Source organism: Callorhinus ursinus, unplaced genomic scaffold, assembly GCF_003265705.2.
Source record: "Callorhinus ursinus isolate GAN/ISIS: 27379988/994484 unplaced genomic scaffold, GSC_fseal_2.0 scaffold29, whole genome shotgun sequence".
Taxonomy (NCBI): domain Eukaryota; kingdom Metazoa; phylum Chordata; class Mammalia; order Carnivora; family Otariidae; genus Callorhinus; species Callorhinus ursinus.
In genome coordinates this window covers 15,322,397-15,343,585 of record NW_027397091.1, presented here as the reverse complement: position 1 = coordinate 15,343,585, position 21,189 = coordinate 15,322,397, and the positions used below count along the sequence as shown (strand labels likewise).

At 40.6% G+C, this 21,189-nt stretch overlaps 1 protein-coding gene across 2 annotated transcripts in view; it reads left to right on the top strand.

Moving 5' to 3' along the window:
• The window catches only part of DZANK1 (double zinc ribbon and ankyrin repeat domains 1), a 65,343-nt gene that overhangs the window by 7,845 nt on the left and 36,309 nt on the right, over positions 1–21,189 (top strand). For both annotated transcript variants that reach the window (XM_073878435.1, XM_025876893.2), the window contains 4 exons: positions 7,146–7,260; positions 8,643–8,739; positions 9,535–9,659; positions 15,111–15,196. In XM_073878435.1, the coding sequence (XP_073734536.1) occupies positions 7,146–7,260; positions 8,643–8,739; positions 9,535–9,659; positions 15,111–15,196 (423 nt within the window). The remainder of the gene's footprint in view (positions 1–7,145; positions 7,261–8,642; positions 8,740–9,534; positions 9,660–15,110; positions 15,197–21,189) is intronic.

The following is a 21,189-nucleotide window of genomic DNA, read 5'->3' as shown; positions in this document are numbered from 1 at the left end:
AAGACAGAAAGATTTGTGCTTGTATATATTTGTGACAAACGTATTTAAGTGCAATAAATTTTCTTTTGGAAATTATACTGCTTTATTCAAGCCTTTTTCTAGGTACTTATGGTAATTAATTTCTTAATGAGGAGAAAAGGCTTTGAAATGACAGTGTTAACAATTAAAGGCCACTAACATGTTAAGAGGAAAAATTATGGTCACGAAGTTTTGAGTGATTCGGGAAAATATGATACAAGTGAAAACAAGTTAGGATATATGAGTGCACTATAGTATTTTGACATTGTTTAAAAATGTGTTGGGACAGGGGTGCCTGGGTGGCTCAGTCGGTTAAGCATCAGCCTTAGGCTCAGGTCATGATCGCAGGGTCCTGGAGTTGAGCCGTGTCGGGCTCCTTGCTCGGCGAGCCTGCTTCTCCCTCTCTCTCTGCCTGCCGCTCCCCCTGCTTGTGCGCTCTCTCTCTCTCTCTCTCCCCCTCTGTTAAATAAATAAATAAATAAATAAATAAATAAATAAATAAATAAATAAATAAAATCTTAAAGATGTCTCAGGACAGAACTGAAGAAGGGCACTGACCAGAGGTGACCAGGAGTGAGTGAGTGGTGGGCAAGGAGTGCTCATTGCACGGAACCAGCCCTCTCTCCCTTCCCTGAGCCAGATGGCCAGGGACATTATGGATGTCTTTGTTTCAAAGGGGTCAGGTTGAGGGGCAGCCCCCCAGTCTCTTTCCGTCCCAGCTCAGTTTGCAAAAGGTACTCACGTGTAATTCTTCTCTATTGTAAGCTTTCCTTTTTAAAATTTTTTTAATTTAAATTCAGTTAATTAACATATAATGTATTATTAGTGTCAGAGATAGAGCTCAGTGATTCATCAGTCTTATATAATACTCAGTGCTCATTACATTGTGTGCCCTCCTTAATGCCCATCACCCAGTTACCATCCCCCACCCCCCTCCCCTCCAGCAACCCTCAGTTTGTTTTCCACGATTAAGAATCTCTCACGGTTTGTCTCCCTCTCTGATTTTAGTTTGCTTCTTATGATTAAGCCATTTGAAAACAAAACAAACAAGCCCAACTTCAACATTCATTGCCTCTGGTGATTTAGTCATGGTTTGTGTTGTTTGTGTTGATAGTTTTTGTAGCTTCCAAAATTTAACAGTGAGCTTTGCTTTTGTGATAAATAAATATAAATAATAAAGAATCTCCAAACTTATTATGTAACCAGTGCTTCTCAACCTTGGCTGCTGAATCAGTTGACTATTGCTGTATAACCAACAACCCTGACATTTAATGTCTTAAAAGAACAATCATTTATTTGCTCATTATCCTGTCAGCATTTTGGTGTGCATTCAGCCGGGTACTTGTTCTCCTGGTCTTTCCTGAGGTCCCTGACCTGGCTGCAGTTATTTTTTTGGCTCACCTTGAGCTGGAGAGTCTAAAAAACCTGAGTCACATTTCTGGTGGTTGGTGCTGGTGGTTGGCTGAGCCTTGAGTCTCCACCCAAGTCACCTGAGTTTTTTCATTCAGTTCCAAAAGCTGTAAGAAAAATAGCAAGCCTGGATATGCAGATGTTTTTCTAGTCCCTGCTTGTGTCATATTTGTTAATGTTTCACTGGCCAAAGCAAGTCACATGGCAACACTCAAAGTCAATGTGTGAGGGGATTCTGCAAGGGCACAAGGGCACCAGGGCATGCAGATAGATAAAAGACATAATACCTCAGGGACTGTGATTATGACAATCTACCAGAGGTTCCTATCAGAATCACCGAGGGAGCTTTGCAGAATCTCCAGGGCCAGGTCATACACTCCAGACCAACTAAATAACAGTGTCTTGGGGTGGGACACAGGCATCAGTATTTTTAAAGTTTCTTAATGATTCCAATATGCAACCAAGGGTGGTAACTGACACATTAATGGGGGAAAAAAAAGATGTTTCCATTTAGAGAGATTTGACCAATACCACCTTTTTTGAAATATGTTTTTATTAAAGTTTGATATTCTGGAATGAAAGAAAAGGAATAAGGACACTGTCATATGTGCGCTTTCATGGGTCCAAATACATATACATGAATTTTCACGTCAGAACATGGTCAGTAAAGAACACAGATGAACGGGATGGGTGGGGAACTTGGGAACCTGGGAACTTGGGAACATTTCAGCAAGCAGGAATGGGTGTCGGGGTTGTTTTGTTTTACCTTGTTTTGTTTAATTAGGCTCCACGCCCAGCATGGAGCCCAATGCGGGGTTTGAACTCACAACCCTGAGGTCAAAACTTGAGCTGAGAATTAAGAGTCAGACATTTAACCGACTGAGACACCCATGCACCCCAGGTGTTGGGTTTTGATGGTCCATATTAATGGTCCAGTCCAGGATCTGTAAACTTTCTGACATCTATCTTGTTTCTTTAAAAACTACCTTTATGGTCAGGAACTTCCTATCTTTGATATCATTTTATAGTGTTTTTTATTGTTATGTTAATCACCATACATTACATCATTAGTTTTTGACGTAGTGTTCCATGATTCATTGTTTGTGCATAACACCCAGTGCTCCACGCAGAATGTGCCCTCTTTAATACCCATCACCAGGCTAACCCATCCCCCACCCTCCTACCCTCTAGAACCCTCAGTTTGTTTTTCAGAGTCCATCGTCTCTCATGGTTCGTCTCCCCCTCTGACTTACTCACCTTCATTCTTCCCCTCCTGCTATCTTCTTCTTTTTCATTTTTCTTAACATATATTGCATTATTTGTTTCAGAAGTACAGATCTGTGATTCAACAGTCTTGCACAATTCACAGCGCTCACCATAGCACGTACCCTCCCCAATGTCTATCACCCAGCCACGCCATCCCTCCCACCCCCCACCACTCCAGCAACACTCAGTTTGTTTCCTGAGATTAAGAATTCCTCATATCAGTGAGGTCATATGATACATGTCTTTCTCTGATTGACTTATTTCACTCAGCATAACACCCTCCAGTTCCATCCACGTCGTTGCAAATGGCAAGATCTCATTCCTTTTGATGGCTGCATAATATTCCATTGTGTATATATATCACATCTTCTTTATCCATTCATCTGTCAATGGACATCTTGGCTCTTTCCAGTTTGGCTATTGTGGACATTGCTGCTATAAACATCAGGGTGCACGTACTCCTTCGGATCCCTACATTTGTATCTTTGTGGTAAATACCCAGTAGTGCAATTGCTGGATCATAGGGTAGCTCTATTTTCAACTGTTTGAGGAACCTCCATACTGTTTTCCAGAGTGGTTGCACCAGCTTGCATTCCCACCAACAGTGTAGGAGGGTTCCCCTTTCGCCGCATCCCTGCCAACATCTGTCGTTTTCTGACTTGTTAATTTTAGCCATTCTGACTGGTGTGAGGGGGTATCTCATTGAGGTTTTGATTTGGATTTCCCTGATGCTGAGCGATGTTGAGCACTTTTTCATGTGTCTGTTGGCCATTTTACAGTGTTTTGACAGTGAACTTGTGTGGTTCTCCCTTCTCTGTCAATTACCTTATATGGTGGTCAAGATAAATTGAGCTGGGCTGAGGTAAAAGTTGTCTCAAACTGAAGGTAGGTAGCTGGGGGAGTCAGAGTCCCCTGAGAACAATAATTTTTCTTTCATGGGGGACTTACCAGTTTTACAACAATGGTTGATAAACTGATAGGCAGGTTACCAGGGCATCTCACGGGCATCCATCTGCAGCCCCATGCAGTATATAATGTGTGGAGGTAAGACCCGGATGTCATCTCCATAGCAGCAACAAAGACAAGAAGAACACTGCTTTGAGAGGGGTAGTTTGGAGTGTGGGACAGAGGATGGAGTTTGTTGGCCTTCAGATCTGGACTTTAACCCAGTTCTCTTGCTCCTCATTGAATAAGAGGAACTTATTAACTTGATTAAGTTCTGATTCTTGGTTTTCTCATTCATTAAATGAGGTTAATAAAACTTAGTTGGCAGCCATTGTGAATATCGAGGTGATACACTTAGTATATACTTGGCATTGCACATGTAGTAGCTGTTATTGTTGTTTGTTGTTATTCACATTCTTAACAAAGGGGCTAACAGGTTGCTGTTGTGTGACCCAACTCAAGGGCATGCCTCGTATTTGAAAAATCTATGCCTGCATGAGTAAGTGGGTTCTACTTAACCCCTTCATGTTCCTAAACCAGAAGTTCTCAGTTGGGCATAATTTTGCCCTAAAGGGGACATTTGGTCATGTCTGGAAACATTTTTGGTTGTCACATCTGGAAGTGGGAGTGTGCTAGTGGCATCTGCTGGGGGGAGGTCAAGGATGTCGCTAAACATCTAAGCATAGGATAGCCTTCCACAACAAAGTATTATCTAGCCTAAAATTTCAGTAGTTCTCAGTAGATTGAGAAAACCTGGCCTGGACAAGTTGCAGAATTCTTATAGATCCAGCTTCTTAATTCTTACAATCATCCAAGTAATTCTGCTGTTTTATTGAGAGGATAGTGATCATTGTGGGGCTAGAGCTACAAGTAACTTTTTTAATGTTGAATGCACCTTATATTGCTATTCCTAAAGATATATATTTAAGGCCTCTGATTTCAATCCTAGCAAAAATTTATGTTTATTTATTTTTATTTTTATTTTTTTAAGATTTATTTATTTAGTTATTTGACAGAGAGAGACACAATGAGAGAGGGAACACAAGTAGGGAGAATGGGAGAGGGAGAAGCAGGCTTCCCACAGAGCAGGGAACCCGATGTGGGGCTCGATCCCAGGACCCTGGGATCATGACCTGAGCTGAAGGCAGACGCTTGACTGAGCCACCCAGGCACCCCAATTTATGTGTGTTTAAATGAGATTTGGGCTGAGTATGATTTCTAGCTCCAACCCTAAACTTAAGCCTTTTTTGATACCACAATCAGGAATCCTTCTACTTAGCAGGCAGTTGAAGCTAGTTTCTGGGCTCCTCATGGAGGGAACAAAGTCCACGGGTGAGAGCCCTGACTGGGTCCCCATGGAAGGGGCCAGATGTGGTTGGAGAGACAACCTGTACCTTCCAGGAGTAGAGCAAGTGGATGGGAGTCAGGCTTCAGCTTAGTGTGATGGTGGGGCTAGAAGCGCACATTTCAGGGAGCCCCACGATTATCCAGGATTTAAAGGATCCCTGGATAGAGATGTTTGTGGTGTCTAGGAAGTATGCTAGCTATGAGGACAACTGTATCTTGGGTGACAGACCTGGGACCAAAGATGAACATTTAGGTGAGATGGATGTTGAGGTGAATGAGTTAAGTAAGCAGTTCATCTAAAAGATCATCTGTATCTGTATCCAGATTCCTGTAACTGTAAAACTGGTTTTGTAATTAAGAACAAAACAAAGGAAAACAAAACTTTGTGCTTCCCCAAAGTTTAGCTACCCATAAATCACTCCAGCCAGTGAACATGTAGTTTAAATATTATTACACACTGATAGATAGTGGCAATTGAGATGAATTGTGTATTTCTGATCATTTTTTTCTTCTAGAAATGTAGCTTGAAACTTCCTTATTGCTTCACGTTAAACATTTCTCAACTGTTTTGGAATTGATGTTTATGCATTTATAAATATTTACTTAATCAAAGAACTTAAAGTATTTTGCGACACTTATTTACTTAAAGCTTCAAAATTTTTAAGAAATATTAAAAATCTGACATGTGAGGGATCTGAGAAATTGCAAAAGAAAGGCTAATGAAACATGAAATGTATCACAGACCAATATGAAAATCAATAAGAGCAAAGCAGACAAAGAACACAAAAGAAAGAAGAGAATGGAAATGGAAAAAGAATTAAGTCCCTGGGCAGAATAGAATTCACACAGAATCACCTGTGTTCCAGCTGTGAGCTTTCAACACAAATTAGTGGGCATGAGAGTTAAAAATATTAAATCTGACGCATGGTCATTATGACCATTGGAGGCTGGTGGCTGTCCCCCAGTATCTGTGTTTCCCTTCTTCTAGAATAATAGAGCCCATGATTTTTAGCCGGACACATGGTTGCCTGAAAGAAAGATATTTCCCAATCCTCCTTGCAACTGTCAAGAGCCATATCACCAGGTGTGGCCAGTGAGGTGTATGTGAAAGTGATGTGTGCAACTTCTGGATTGTGCCCTTAAAGGGAAGAGGTGGTCCCTGCTTCCCACTGGCTGGAATGTGGATGTGGCCAGCCATGTTGGGTCATGAAGACAAGTTCAAGGTCCTAGAGATGGAGCAATGAGGTTGAAACTTGACACCATGCCCCCATCACCATGGCACCTCTGTACCAGCTCTGGGCTGATTATACCCTGTTGATTCTCTCTAGTTTAAGCCACTATTGTTTTGATTCTGTGTTCCAACAGCCAAGCCCATATCCCCATACTCTAGGGACACAGCACAAGCAAATGCCTACAGAGAACATAATCAAGAGTACAGGTGATCAAAAAAAGCTGACAATATCAATGTTTATGCGTATGTGGAGAAACTGGAAACTTCAGATAATGCTGGTGGGAATGTAAAATGGAACAACCACAGTTTAGCAGTTTCTAAAAAGTTAGAGATACCACATGACCCAGCAATTCCTCTCCTGTATATCTATTCAAGAGAAATGAAAACATGTCCACATGAAGACTATCGTGTGCCGGCCTCAGCCCATCAGTAACCAGTGTTGTGGCTAGATTGGCCCTTGTGGTTCTTAGCATGGCTGCAAGACATCCTCAGCAGGAACCATCAGGAAACTCTCAGAGACAAGGTTTATTACTTACAGGTCTTAGAAATTACATAGCATACCTGAGGCCACACAACAAGGTCACCAGTAGAGAGAGAGAGAGAGAGTTCATGGGCCTGGGGTTCTGCTTTTATTGGGGTTGAGGGTGGGGGCCTAGGGTCTCTTGGTCTCGCTCTTCATTGGTTAATTTAAAACATAAGAGCAGGAATTTCAAGCCTGGGAAGAGAAAAACAAACAAACAAACTAGGGGCCCAAATGGTAATTTATGGAAACCAACCAAGGAAACTCAGAGTGGGGTGGTGGTGGGGTTGAAGGTGGTAGTGTCCTGGTTCTTTATCAAGTGGTGTGGCTGGCAGCATGGTTATTCAAGATAGCTGTCTTTTCTTTGAAGCTTCATGTAACACTTTTTCTATTTTGAATAATTTTCAGGGACTGCAGACAGAGTAGCATTGTAACAAAGGTGTTTCAGGTGGGCTATGAGCCACCAAATACAGTCTCTTCAGAAAACCATGTTGAAAATGTTCTCAAAGATTCTTCCAAACAGGCAAGTAATGAAACTGTAACACTTTCAGATGGTCACCACATTCTTGGTTCCTTCTTTTCTCAGAGAAGATTCCCATCTTCTCTTTCATTTCGTCACTTGTGCTCATAGGTTCTTATAATTGAGGTCAGTAGCCACCATGGCAAAGTGATTTCCTGCCTGTTGGTCAGTCCATCCTGCACATTAGAAATTCCTCCCCAGCATCATGGCCCATGTTCCATTGTCTTCAGTGGAACTTACTATTGAAGAAAGTGATCAGTTTCTGTCTTCAGTCATCCTTTTTTGCTCTGTGACTCCTCTGTATATTACTCCAGCCAAACTACACTGTGTATGCTGTGTTCCATCACTGCTCCCCCAGCATTCAGGCCTTCTCCTTTTATATGGTGCTTTGAATATGTGATTACTTTGCTCATCGTCTACCTTCCCCAGGCAGGGTAAGTTCTAAGGTGGCAGAGAGCATGTCTGCCATACTCATTGCCTTGCACAGAGGTAGGCTGTAGAGGGCAGTGAGTGTATATTTGTTGAACAGATACATCAGACTAGTAGAAACCCTCTGTGACCATAGCCATTCATTGTGTTGAAATCTTCATCCCTGAAAAGCTCAAAGCCTTGCCTCTTTGGAGGTTGAACTAGACTTATCTACAAGGATGTTTGAAACTTCAGTCCCTGGGCTTTGAGCACCAGTGAGACAGATCCGAGGGCCAGAGGATGGGCTAGCTCATGGTAAGGCAATCAACCAAAAAGTCTTAGTCATGGAGGTCTTGATGGGGATGACCAGAAGTTTGGGAAGGAATCCCTTTAGCCCAAGGATGGACCAGAGTCCAGAGGTGGCTGTGGGACCAGAGCAGTGGGTACAGGCATAGTGTGGGGCTCAAGTATGATCAGGACAGCGATCTGCCATGGGCAGGGGTATCCAGCAGAGGCTGGGCCAACTTGGGTCAGTAGGTGCTCAGGCTTGAATCAGGCATAAGGGACTGAGTCCATGGGGAAGAAAGTCCATGGAGAAGATTATAAGGACTGTGCATGGGCAGGTAGTGTGGTTAAGTCTATCTTGGTCTGACCCCACCTTTTATTTGCCTCCTGGATCTGGTGGTCCCTTTGTTATTCCCCAGACTCCCATGACTGTAACATCCTGCCTTCATGTCCTGCTGCCTGCTGCTTGCCTGGTGGAGCCTACCAACCAGACATGCTACCAGCCAAGCGGCCCAGATAAAAGCTGTGTGTTTCCAGAGTAAGGTGAAACAGAGGTCATTTTGTAAAAACTATTGTAAACCCTTTCAAGTAAGAAGGGCACACTATGACATTGTCTCTACCTGGCAACTTTTCATATTCACATTGCAAATGGGTGTGATCAAGTGATTGACATGCGATCTCTTCATTCCTAGGAATTGAAAAATGGATTCGTGGGATCAAAACTATGGAAGAAATATAAGAATGCTGAAAATAAACAGCATTGGAATGTTAACCTTAGAAAGTCTGCAGGTATGACATGGAAGAATGAAGATGAGGTTTAATATTCTAAGCCACCAAATGGGTTCACTGCTTATGTTCTTGTCTGCAGAAGGGTTGGAATAAGAAACACTGGAATAGAAAAGTAAGTTATAATCTTAGTGCTGTCCTCGATAACAGCTTAAGACCAAGAGGGATTATCAAGGAGTCCAACAAAGTGAGATTTGTTAACTCGTTGCAACAGGGGAGACCACCCTGCAGAAGAACCGTGGGGCATCACACCAAACAAAGGAAAAGACAAGGTTATAGGGCTTGGGGGACAGGTGGAGTCTGGGTGAAATTTAAATGAGAGCGGAGTTTTGACAGACTCGAAGCAAAGCAGGGCTGCATGTGAACTGGCACCATCAGCTATGGATTGCAAAGGGAACCAGGGTTTTGTTCACCTTGGAAACTATAAAAATAAATGTGGAAACAGTAGCAACCCAAAGAAGGGTGGGGGGCTGTTATGACATTTTACAGCTTCGGTGTGTCCTTGAGAGAAATAATGTTTCCTGCTAACCTTGCCATTGGATTTATCTATTTTCTCAGCCTGATGTGGAATGTTATAGAATGTAGCAGGGCAGATTTTTATTTTCTCACTCCAGGTTAATTTTTTCTTTCCCAGTGTTAGTTCAGCGAGTGGGGGCTTCTTTATATAGTTGCTATGTCTAGTTAAAGATGTGATGACAGTGGTCCCTAAAAAGGTTTCTACCTATGAAGACATATTTGCATAATTACACATATAATTACAGATGTTCACAGAATGATTTTTTTTTTAAATAATTGTAGACCTTGAGGTAGGTGAAAGAACTGACTCTAAAACATGGAAAGATCTTCGTTTCTCAGAGAGTCCACTGGAAATCCCACCTTACCATGAAGAATCAGGTTCTAGACCACCCACCTGCCAGTCTCAGGTAACTTCTAAAGAAAATCTTTATGGTACTAAATACCTCCTATATTCTTAATCTTCCCATGAAATACTTTTAAGTCAGTATCTCCTAGCCTTTTCACCATGTGCCAGGCACTGTTTTAGTCCTGGGAATAGTGTGTTGGACAAGAAAGTCCCCTGTACTCAGAAGCTTACATTTTATTGGGAGTGGGGCATGCAGATAATAAACATGTTAAGTCATCAATCAAAAATGTTAAAATAGTGGGCACCTGGGTGGCTCAGTCGGTTAAGCATCTGCCTTTGGCTCAGGTCATGATCCCACGGTCCTGGGATGGGGCCCTGAGTTGGGCTCCCTGCTCAGCGGGAAGCCTGCTTATCCCTCTCCTTGTGCCCCTCCCCTCCCAGCTCATGTGCATGTGCGTTCGCATGCGCGTGCTCTCTCTCTCAAAAAAATAATAAATCTTTAAAAAAATTAAATAAAATTCACCCACAAGTGATTCCTGATGGACAGGCATAGTTGAGAATCACAGATGCTAGGATCTTGAGGCCTATAGCAAGGAGTTTGGATTTTCCTCTAATTGTAAAGGGAATCTATTTGGAAGGTAAGACAGGATATCATTTGCATTTAAAATTTTTCTCTTCGGCCACAGTATGGAGATTAAGCTGTAAAGGAATAGGAGGGGAGTATCATTTAGAAGGTTTTTGCTCCAGGGGAGAGATGATGGTGGCTTGGACCAAGGTTGTAGAAGTGGTGATGGTAGGAGGCATGGGAATCCAGATATGTTTTGGAGGAAGAGACACCAGGTTTGGCTGAAGGATCAGATGGATGGGAAAACGGACAGGGAGGAGCCAAAGTTGACTCTGGGTTCTGGCCTGGACATCTAGAGATGGTGGTGCTATTAACTGAGATGGGGAAGATCAGGGAGAAGCAGGTATGAAAGGACTCATTAGACATCTATCTGGATGTCTCAAGTAGACTGTTGGATGTGCAAGTTCAACCTCAGGGAAGAGGTCAGGGCCACAGATATATATTTAGAAATATTCAATATATAGATGGTGTTTAAAGCTTGGGTCTGAATGAGATTACTTGCTGACAGGGTACAGAAGATGAAGAGTAGATGGCACAAGACAAAATCCTTGACTTAGAGGTTGAACAGAGGAGGAAGAGCCTGAGAAGAAGGAAGAAAGCCAAAGGAAAAAAAAAGTGGTGCCATAGAAGTCAAAAGAAGAAAGAGTTTCAAGGAGAAGTACACATATATGTCAAATGTTACCAGGGTTTCAAATTAGACAAGGACAGGGACTTGCCCATTCGATTTGGAGGTGATTTACAACCTAAATACTTAATTACTTAATTACTGTATAACACAAAGATTCTCTTATCCTAGTTGCCTACTACAACTATTCGAGCACTCAGATTTTTCAGTGTTTATAAAATCCAATCTAGACTTTTGGCATCTAAGGGCAACCCAAGAGCCCTTGCTCTCTTCCTCCAATTGTGAGCCCTAGATAGAGTGTACCTGGAATCACATTTTCTAGCCACCCACAACTGCTCCTGGTGTACCTCTGATCCCAAGGCTGCTCACACTTACCATCAAGTATAAAAAAGGTATGACCCTCACACCTGGTTGTACATCAGAATCACCTGGGGGAACTTTAAATATATATGCACTCCCAGCTACACCTTCCTACAATCCTTTTAGGTAATCTGATCCCATAAGCCTGGGATGGAGTTCCTGAAAGATTTTGGTAATCAGCTCAGTCTGAGCATCCCTGGCCTAGAAGACCAACTATCCTTATCTCAAAGTCAAATCCTTTTCTTCATTTCCAGTCTCTAGTGCTGTAGGGTAACTCAGTGTGACCTCCCGGGTTCTTCTATGAGCCCACTGACTGTATTTCCTGGAGGGTCACAAAGCCCAGGCCAGAGGACCACTGACCTAGTAAGGCCTTCCTGAAAATCTCAGTAAACAAAAGGACAACCATCCCTGCAATAGAAGATTGCCCTTCTCAGTCTTCTGGAAGAATGATTCCCTGGTTACCAAATAGACTAATAAGCACTCAACTCCTGTAAGCAGTGCTCCCCAGTGTAGCCAGTGTAGTATATAAGAATACTGGCTTTGAGATAGAAAAATATCATTTTGAAGAATGAATGGTATATGACAAAATGCAATCATAACTATTTTTGGAAAACATTCTCACGTGACCATAATAATCTGTAATGTGTCCAGAAAGAGTGATTGATTTTCTTTGTGTATGAATATTTGGATTACCTTGCCCACCTAGTTATTTAAGAGTTGTTTCAAAAGGAAAGATAGAATGAGACAATATGTAAAGATTCCAAGATTTAGAATACCCCAAAACTAGGAACATGGGGACACATTCGGGGAATTTGACTAGAAATCAGAGAACCAAGGGGGCCAGAAAATGACCGCAAAACGTTTATCTTCTACTCTTTTTATTCCTGTTGGTAAGAGATTCTTGTCATTATTCCAGCTAAATCCCATCTGAAGCATACTTCAGCAAACATCAGAATTAATGATGCTGGGTATTACAACATGTCAACAACCACCGGGGAGACAAGATGTCTCTGAACTAAGCATCTGACCTGGGGGCGCCATTAGGGGCTAGGCAGCAGAGTAAATGTGTTGTAAAACCTGGGTGGAAGACAAATGACAGCTGACACGGGGCTTTAGTTTCAGGGCATGAGTCAGGGGTTCTCTGGCAACATGGAATGCCTGAGTCAGCTCAATGGGTTAGTTATCTCTACTTAGCTCCAGTCAGCTATGGACAAGAAGGCCTACAGACTCAGTATTGCCACATCTTATGATTTTGCAAGAAAATCCAGAAACCTGCATCTTTATGTGTTATAACCTAATTTTAAATGTTAACAATTAAATTGAATTTTGAAACGCTGTGTGGACCAATATATATGGGCCAAATGAAACTCAATGGCAGGCCAGATTTGGCCAGTAGACCACCACTTTGTCTATGCTATGTTAGATCTGACACAAAAGCAACTCAAAACCTCTGACTGCTCCCCATTGCCTAAAGCATAAATTCTGGAGTCCTAAGCTCAGCCCATAGTTATTATGGTGGACAGGGACCCTACTGGGGTCAGAGAGGCCTGGATATGTGAGATAGTTCACATACTGTTGACATGACCTCATGCAAGTGACTCAACCTTTCTGAGCCTCAGCATCTTCATCTCAAAAATGGGGATGATGATGATTATGTTTAGTTTCAGAGGTAGAGTTTAGTGATGCATCAGTCGCATATTACAATGCTTATTACATCAAGTGCCCTCCTTAATGCCCATCACCCAGTTACCCCATCCCCTCACCCACTTCTCTCCAAGAAAAATATTGTTAAAATGTCTATGCTATCCAGAACAATCTACACATTCAATGCAATCCCTATCAAAATACCATCAATATTTTTCACAGAGCTGGAACAAATAATCCTAAAATTTGACTAGAACCAGAAAAGACCCTGAATAGCTAGAGGAATGTTGAAAAAGAAAACAAAAGCTGGCAGCATCACAATTCCGGACTTCAAGCTCTACTACAAAGCTGTAATCATCAAGACAATATGGTACTGGCACAAAAACAGACACATAGATCAGTGCAACAGAATAGAGAACCCAGTCATGGACCCTCAGCTTTATGGTCAACTAATCCTTGACAAAGCTGGAAAGAATATCCAATGGAAAAAAGACAGTGTCTTCAACAAATGGTGTTGGGAAAATTGGACAGCCACATGCAGAAGAATGAAACTGGACCATTTTCTTACACCATACACAAAGATAAACTCAAAATGAATGAAAGACGTAAATGTGAGACAGGAATCCATCAAAGTCCTAGAGGAGAACATAGGCAGCAACCTCCTTGACCTTGGCCTCAGCAACTTCTTGCTAGACATGTCTTCAAAGGCAAGGGAAACAAAAATGGGGATTATATGTGCCTCTTGGTGTGAGGCACTGAGATGGACACAATATCATTTCCCTCATATTTGTGCCAAAATGCATGCCTGAATCCAATCATGAGGAAACATCAGACAAAACCAAATTAATGGAGATTCTACAGATTAAATGACCCATTACTCTTCAAACATGTCAAGATCATGAAAGATACAGACAGACTGAGGAACAATTCCAGGTTAAAGGAGACAAAAGAGACTTGACAACTAAATGCACAGTGTGACACTGGACTGGATCCTAGACCAGGAAAAATAATATATAGTGTGAAGGACATCATTGGTAGGAACAATGACATTTGAATAAAGATCTGGGGATTAGATCATAGCATTATTGTGTAGCCATTAACTTTTCTGGTTTTGATAATTGCATTGTCATGTAAGAGGACATCCTAATTCTTAGGTCGTGCACACTCAAGTATGTAGGGGCAGAAGGGCATTGTAACTGCTGCTCATTCTCACGTGATTCAGGGAGAGAGAGAAGGTGCACTGAGCAAAATGTTAACATGAAAAACTGGTCAAGCTGGGTATGCAGGAGTTATTTGTACTCTCCTTGCAACTTTTCTGTAAGTTCAAAATTATATCAAAATAAAATATTACAAAAAATTTTTAAATGAGGATAATATTACTCACCTCATAAGATCATTGTGAAATGTTAAGGAGATAATGACTACATAATACCATTTTAGCAGGTGTCAGACCCTTCTTAAGGGATAGCTCCTCCCCTCCATGTTCCTTCTGCAGCTACTCAGACGTCTAAAGCACGTCACACCCCTCAGCCCCAGGATAGGCCAAGCACTGCCCTACCACTGTGCCTTTGCAAAGGGGTTTCCTCTGCTTGGGATTCCCATTGTCTTCTGTCCGTTTGACAAACCTTTTTTTTACTTTCCCAGGCCCAGCTCAGGTGTTAACATCCTAGGAAGCCTCTCTCCCCTGGAGCAAGTGAATGTGGTTATTTTCTCTTCTAGGGTCCCATGGGACTCAACACAAATGCAAACCACAGTGTTTCAGTATTTTGTGTGTCCACCAGTTCAGCTCCTAAAGGGTAGGGACCGTGTAGTATTTATCTTTGTCCCCCCTCCCTATGTCAAACACAGTGCCTGGTACAAAGTGAATGCTCAAATAAAAATATATCAAATGAGTTAAATGTTTTTGGATAACAGCAGACAGTTGCTGCATATGTTCTTTTAGGTGAATCTTTGAGTCCTGGGGATGTAATCTTTGAGAAAAATAGAGGGCAACTTAGGTTTTTAAATTCTAAACTCTGGTCTGTCTGATGGTAAATTCAGATATCTTTTCTTGTAAACTCTGTTTTTAATGAAATATACGTACCTAATCATGATAGCATTCTAATCTTTTTAATGTTGGGTCCTGGGGTAATCATTACTTATGATTCTCCCATCGTGGTTCTCAAAAGATGAGTGCTGGATATGGTAAGACAACACATTAAAATGAAATTTTACTGTACATAGCTTTTACTGTGATTTTATATGGACCTTAATTGTAGTTCCCTAGTTTTGCACACATAACTGGCCAGAAGAGTTTGACAAGCACGGAGATCATGAGAATTCAAAGAGAGACAGACTTTCTCAAGTAAGTATCACATTTTCTTTACTATTTCTTAAATTCTACTGAGACATTGTCAAAAAAATTTAAGGATGAGACATAGGAATGGTGTTTTCTCACCCAACTGTCTTTCATTAAATTTTTATAAATTTTAAAAGTATATTGATATACAATAAAACTGTACTTATTTAAAAAGTACAGTCGACCCTTATGTATATCACACCATTATGTACAATAGCAAAGACATGGAAGCAACCTAAGTGTTCATCAATAGGTGAATGAATAGGGAATATGTGGTATATTTATGCAGTGGAACATTACACAGCCATAAAAAGGATGAGATCGTGCCATTTGCTACAACATGGATAGACCTAAAGGGTATTATGCTGAGTGAAATTAGACGGAGAAAGACAAATACCATATGATTTCACTCATATGTAGAATCTAAAAAGCAAAAAAAAAAAAAAAATGAATAAACAAACAGAGGAATCAGACTTACAAGTACAGAGAACAAACTGATGGTTGCCAGAGAAGAGGGGGTTGGAGGGATGGGCAAAATGGGGGAAGGGGAGTGGGAGATATAGTCTTCCAGTTATGGAATGAATAAGTTACAGGAACAAAAGCATAGGGAATATAGCCAATGGTAATAGCATTGTATGGTGACAGATGGTAGCTCTACTTGTGAGCCTAACATGTAAAGAAGTTGAATCACTATGTTATACAACTGAAACCAATGTAACATTGTGTGTCAACTATACTCAAGTAAAAAAAATTTTTTTAATTCATTTTGCAAAAAAACCGTGCAATTGACATATGCATATAACCTTGAAACTATCACTATAATTAAGAAAATGAACAAGTCCGTCACCTCCAAAAGTTTCCTGCACTGTACCCTTTTGAAATCCCTCCCTTGTGCTCCTCCCTATCCCAAGGCAACTATTGATCTGCTTCTCGGCACTGTAGTTTTAGTTTGCATTTGATTCCATACATAAATGGAATAATTCAGTATGTGCTCTTTTTGCCAAGCTTCTTTCATTTTCCTAGATTTTTTTTTTTAAGATTTTATTTATTTATTTGACAGAGAGAGACACAGCAAGAGAGGGAACACAAGCAGGGGGTGTGGGAGAGGGAGAAGCAGGTTTCCTGTGGAGCAGGGAGCCCGATGCGGGGCTCGATCCCCGGACCCCGGGATCATGACCTGAGCCGAAGGCAGATGCTTAACGACTGAGCCACCCTGGCGCCACATTCCTTTTCCTAGTTATTTTGAGATTCACCCACGTTGCTGCACGTATCAGGTGTTTATTTCTTTTTATTGTTGAGTAGTATCCCGTTGTATGGATACATCACAATCTGTATATTTAGTCATCTATTGATGGACATCTGGGTTGTTTCCAGTTTTGGGCTATTCAGATAAAGCTAAGAACATTTGTATACAAGTCATGATATGCACATATAGTTTCATTTCCCTTAAGTACATACCTGGAATGAAATGCCTCGGTCGTATGATAGGTGTACGTTTAACTTTTTAAGAAACTGCCAAACCGTTTTCCAAAGGAGGTGCACCATTTTACATTCCCAGCAACAGTGTATGAGAGTTCCACTTTCTCTACATCCTCACCAATGCTTTAATTTTTATGTTTGGCCATTCTTGTGAGATGGTGCTTGGGATTTCATTTGCATTTCCCTAGTGACTAATGACTTTTGAGCACTGTAAAAGTGTTTATTTGCCATCCATATACTTTCTTTGGGAAAGTGCCTGTTCAAACATTTTGCCCTTTTTAAAAATTGAGTACTATATCTCCTAATTATAGAGTTGTACATGTTCTCTTTTGTTAATATGTGTTTTGCAAATATTTTCTCCCAATTTTCGCTTGTTATTTGCTTAAGAAAGTTTATTTTTAAAGAGCTAAAGTTTTTTTGTTGAAATGTGATGTATTTATTTTTCTTATACTTAATGTTTATTTTGACATATTTAAGAAGTCTTTCCCAAGCTGAAGACATATCTCACTCATAAGATTTTCTTCTGTGTTTTCTGCTAAAAGTTTTATCTCTTATATTTAGGTCTATGATCCATATTTAATTATGGTGTGAGGTTATTCCAGCACCATTTGTTGAAAAGATTGTCCTTTTCTGATTGATTACTTTTGAGATTTTGTGGGTCTGCGTCTGGACTCTGTGTTCTGATCCACTGATGTTTGTCTATATTTATTTACTACCACACTGCTTGATTGTCATATCTTTATAATAAGTCTTGAAACTAAGTGTTATACATTCTTCAACTTTGTTCTTCTTTTACAAAAATAGTTTGGCTCCTCTCGGTACTTTGCATTTTCAAATAAGTTTTAAAATCAGCTTCTCAACATCTACAAAATGTCTGCTAGAATTTTGATTTGGATTGCATTTAGTTGATATATTAATTTAAGAAAAATTGATGTTATTAACAATTTTGAGTCTTTACAGTCCAGAAAAATGAGGTATCTCATCGTTTATTTAGTTCTTCCGTAATTTCTTTCAGCAGTGTTGTATAGTTTTCAGTGCTCAGGATTTACATATCTTTTGTCAAATTGATTTCTAAGTATTTCGTATTTTTTTGATGCTGTCATAAATGGTATTGTTTTTAAAATGTAAATTTCTGGTTATTCATTGCTGGAATATAAAATTGATTTTGTGTAGTGTTCTTATATCCTAGAACCTTACTAAACTCACTTATTCTTTTAGCTTTTTTGGTAGGGTCCATAGAATTATCTATATAGGTGGTCAGGATACCTGTGAATATTTTTTTATTTTTTTAAAGTTGATTTATTCTATCTCTACACCCAATGTGGGGCTCAAACTCACAACCCTGAGATCAAGAGTCGCATGCTCTTCTGATGGAGGCAGCCAGGCCCCCCTCACGTGCAAATAAAAGCAATTATTTTACTTCTTCATTTTCTACATGGATCCTTCCTTCCTTCCTTCCTTCCTTCCCTCCCTCCCTTCCTTCCTTCCTTCCTTCCTTCCACTATAAACTGATTTATTTAAAAGTTACAAAAAAGCACAACAAAATAGAGATTATCCTTAGAATTATTAATGATTTGTTAAAGATCAGGTAGGATTAGAGGGTAAGAAATGGTATCGGGTGGGGCATGCACTTGCCTTAGTTACAGTGCAGTTGATTACATATTAATTCAGCCATTACATCCTGGGAGATAGTAGTTGGGGGATCAGTAATTTATCTATGGGGAACTCCTACACAAATTAGATCCATCCAGACCTCCCCCGTGCCATCCTTCTCTACTCCTCAGAACCCTAAAGCCACCTGGATGGCAATATTCCCTATTCATATATTCTTTCCTCTCCTGAGGTGCTGTGCAAGCCGAAACAGTCTGAGCTCTATAGCTGGAACATATATACAGATCCCTTTTCTTTTTTCTTTTTTTTCTTGACTTGTTGCCTTGGCCAGAACTTCCAGTAAATTTAGAATAGAAGTGATGAGAGTGGACATTCTTGCCTTATTCCTGAACTTAGGGAGAAAACATTCCATTTCTTAACATTAAATATGATATTGGCTATAGATTTTTTTTGCTGACCTTTCAGATTGAGGAAATTTTCTCCTAGTCCTAGCTTGCTGACAGTTTGTTTTTTTTTTTAAGATTTTATTTATTTATCTGAGATAGAGAGAGTGAGAGAGATGAGCCGGGGGGCAGAGGGAGAGGGAGAAGCAGGCTCCCTACTGAGTAGGGAGCCAGATGTGGGGCTGGATCCCAGGACCCTGGGATCATGACCTGAGTCGAAGGCAGATGCTTAACTGACTGAGCCACATAGGTGCCCCTAGGGTTTTTTGGTTGTTTTTCTTTTAAATCAGGAGTAGATGTTGGATTTTGTCTATAGCATTTTCTCTACCTATTAAAGTCATCATATGGTTTTTCCTTTTTTGTTCATGTGGTGAATTACTAAGATTGATTTTCAAGTTTTATTTTAAAGATTTTGTTTATTTATTTGAGAGAGAGAGAGACAGAGAGAGCATGAGCTGCGGGAAGGGTAGAGGGAGAGAGTGAAGCAGACTCTCTGCTGAGCATGGAGCCAGGGGCAGGGCTCTTGATCCCAGGACCCTAAGATCATGACCTGAGCCAAAGTCAGACACTTAACTGACTGAGCCACACAGGCACCTCTGATTTTCAAGTTTTATTTTTTAAAATATTTTATTTATTTATTTGACAGAGAAAGAGAGAGGGAGCACATAAGAAGGCAGAGCAGCAGGCAGAGAGAGAGGGAGAAGAGGGAGCAGGCTCCCCACTGAGAAGGGAGCTCAATGTGGGGCTCAATCCCAGGACCCCGGGATCATGACCTGAGCCAAAGGCAAACGCTTAACTGACTGAGCCACCCAGGTGCCCTGATTTTCAAGTTTTAAATCAACCATGCATTTCTGAGATAGACCTCACTTGAAGTATTATCTATTTTATGTAATATTTATTTATTTTTTTAAATATTTTATTTATTTACTTGACAGAGAGAGACATAACAGGAGAGGGAACACAAGCAGGGGAGTGGGAGAGGGAGAAGCAGGCCTCCCCATGGAGCAGGGAGCCCGATGTGAGGCTCGATCCCAGGACCCTGGGACCACGACCCGAGCCAAAGGCAGACGCTTAATGACTGAGCCACCCAGGCGCCCCTATTTTATGTAATATTTAATTTGATTTGCTAAAATATAAAGACCTTTTTGCATATATGTGCATGAGGGATATTGGTCTGTAGTTTTCATGCCTTACAATGTCTTTCTCTGATTTTAGTATCAAGGTAATTCTGGGCTCACAAAATGAGTTGGGAAGTATTCTCTCTCCTTTAATTTTCTGAGTTTGTATAGAATTGGTATTATTGGGGGGTGAGAGGGATGGGGTGTCTGGGTGATGGACATTGGGGAGGGTATGTGTTATGGTGAGTGCTGTGAATTGTGTAAGGCTGATGAATCACAGACCTGTACCCTTGAAACAAATAATACATTATATGTTAATAAAAAAGAAAAGAATTGGTATTATTTCTTCCTTAGGTGTTTGGTCGGGTACACCAGTGAAGGCACTGGGGTCCAGAGTTTTAAGGAAGACTTTAAACTACATATTAAGTTTGTTTAATAAATATAAGTCTGTTTAGGTTTATCTGTTTCTTTTTTAGCGAACCTTTAGTTTCATTTGCTCTTCTCTTTCTTTTTTTTAAGATTTATTTATTTGTTAGAGAGAGAGAAAGAGAGCAGGAGCAGGGGGCAGAGGGAGACAGAGTGTAAAGCAGACTCTGCACTGAGTTTGGAGCTGGACGTGGGGCTGGATCTCATGACCCTGATGAGATCAGGACCTGAGCTGAAACCAAGAGCTGTTTGCTCAACCAACTGCACCATCCAGGCACCTCTGCTCTTCTTTTTCTAATTTCTTTAGTATGTGGAAGATGTTCATTTGAAGCCTTTCTTCTTTCTAACATAGGCATTTAGAATCTGCATTTCCCCCTGAGTACTGCGTTAGCCCCTAATATTGGTATGTTGTGTTTTCATTCATTTTTATTTTTAATTTTTTTAAGTAGACCCCATGCCCAGTGTGGGGCTTGAACTCACGACTCTGAGATCAAGAGCTGCATGCTCTACTGACTGAACTAGGCGCCCTGTTGTGTTTCATTTTAATTCAGTGTAAACTCTAACTATCCTTGTTGTTTCTTTTTTGACCCATGGGTTATTTGAAAGTATTTCATTAAATTTCCAAATATTTGGGGATTTTCCTTATATCCTCTGGTACTTATTTCAAATTTAATTCCTTTTTTGATCAGAGAACATATATTGTATGATTTGATTGGTGAATGTTCCATGTACACTTGAAAAGAATGTGCATTTTGCTAGGGTGAGTATTCTGCAACTGTCAATTAGGTTAAGTTGGTTGATGATATTGTTTAACTCTTCTCTATATTTACTGATTTTTCCACCTATTGCTTCATCAGTGATTGAGAAATCTGTGGCTATAATTATGAATTTGTCTACATATCCATGCTTTCTATTGGATTTT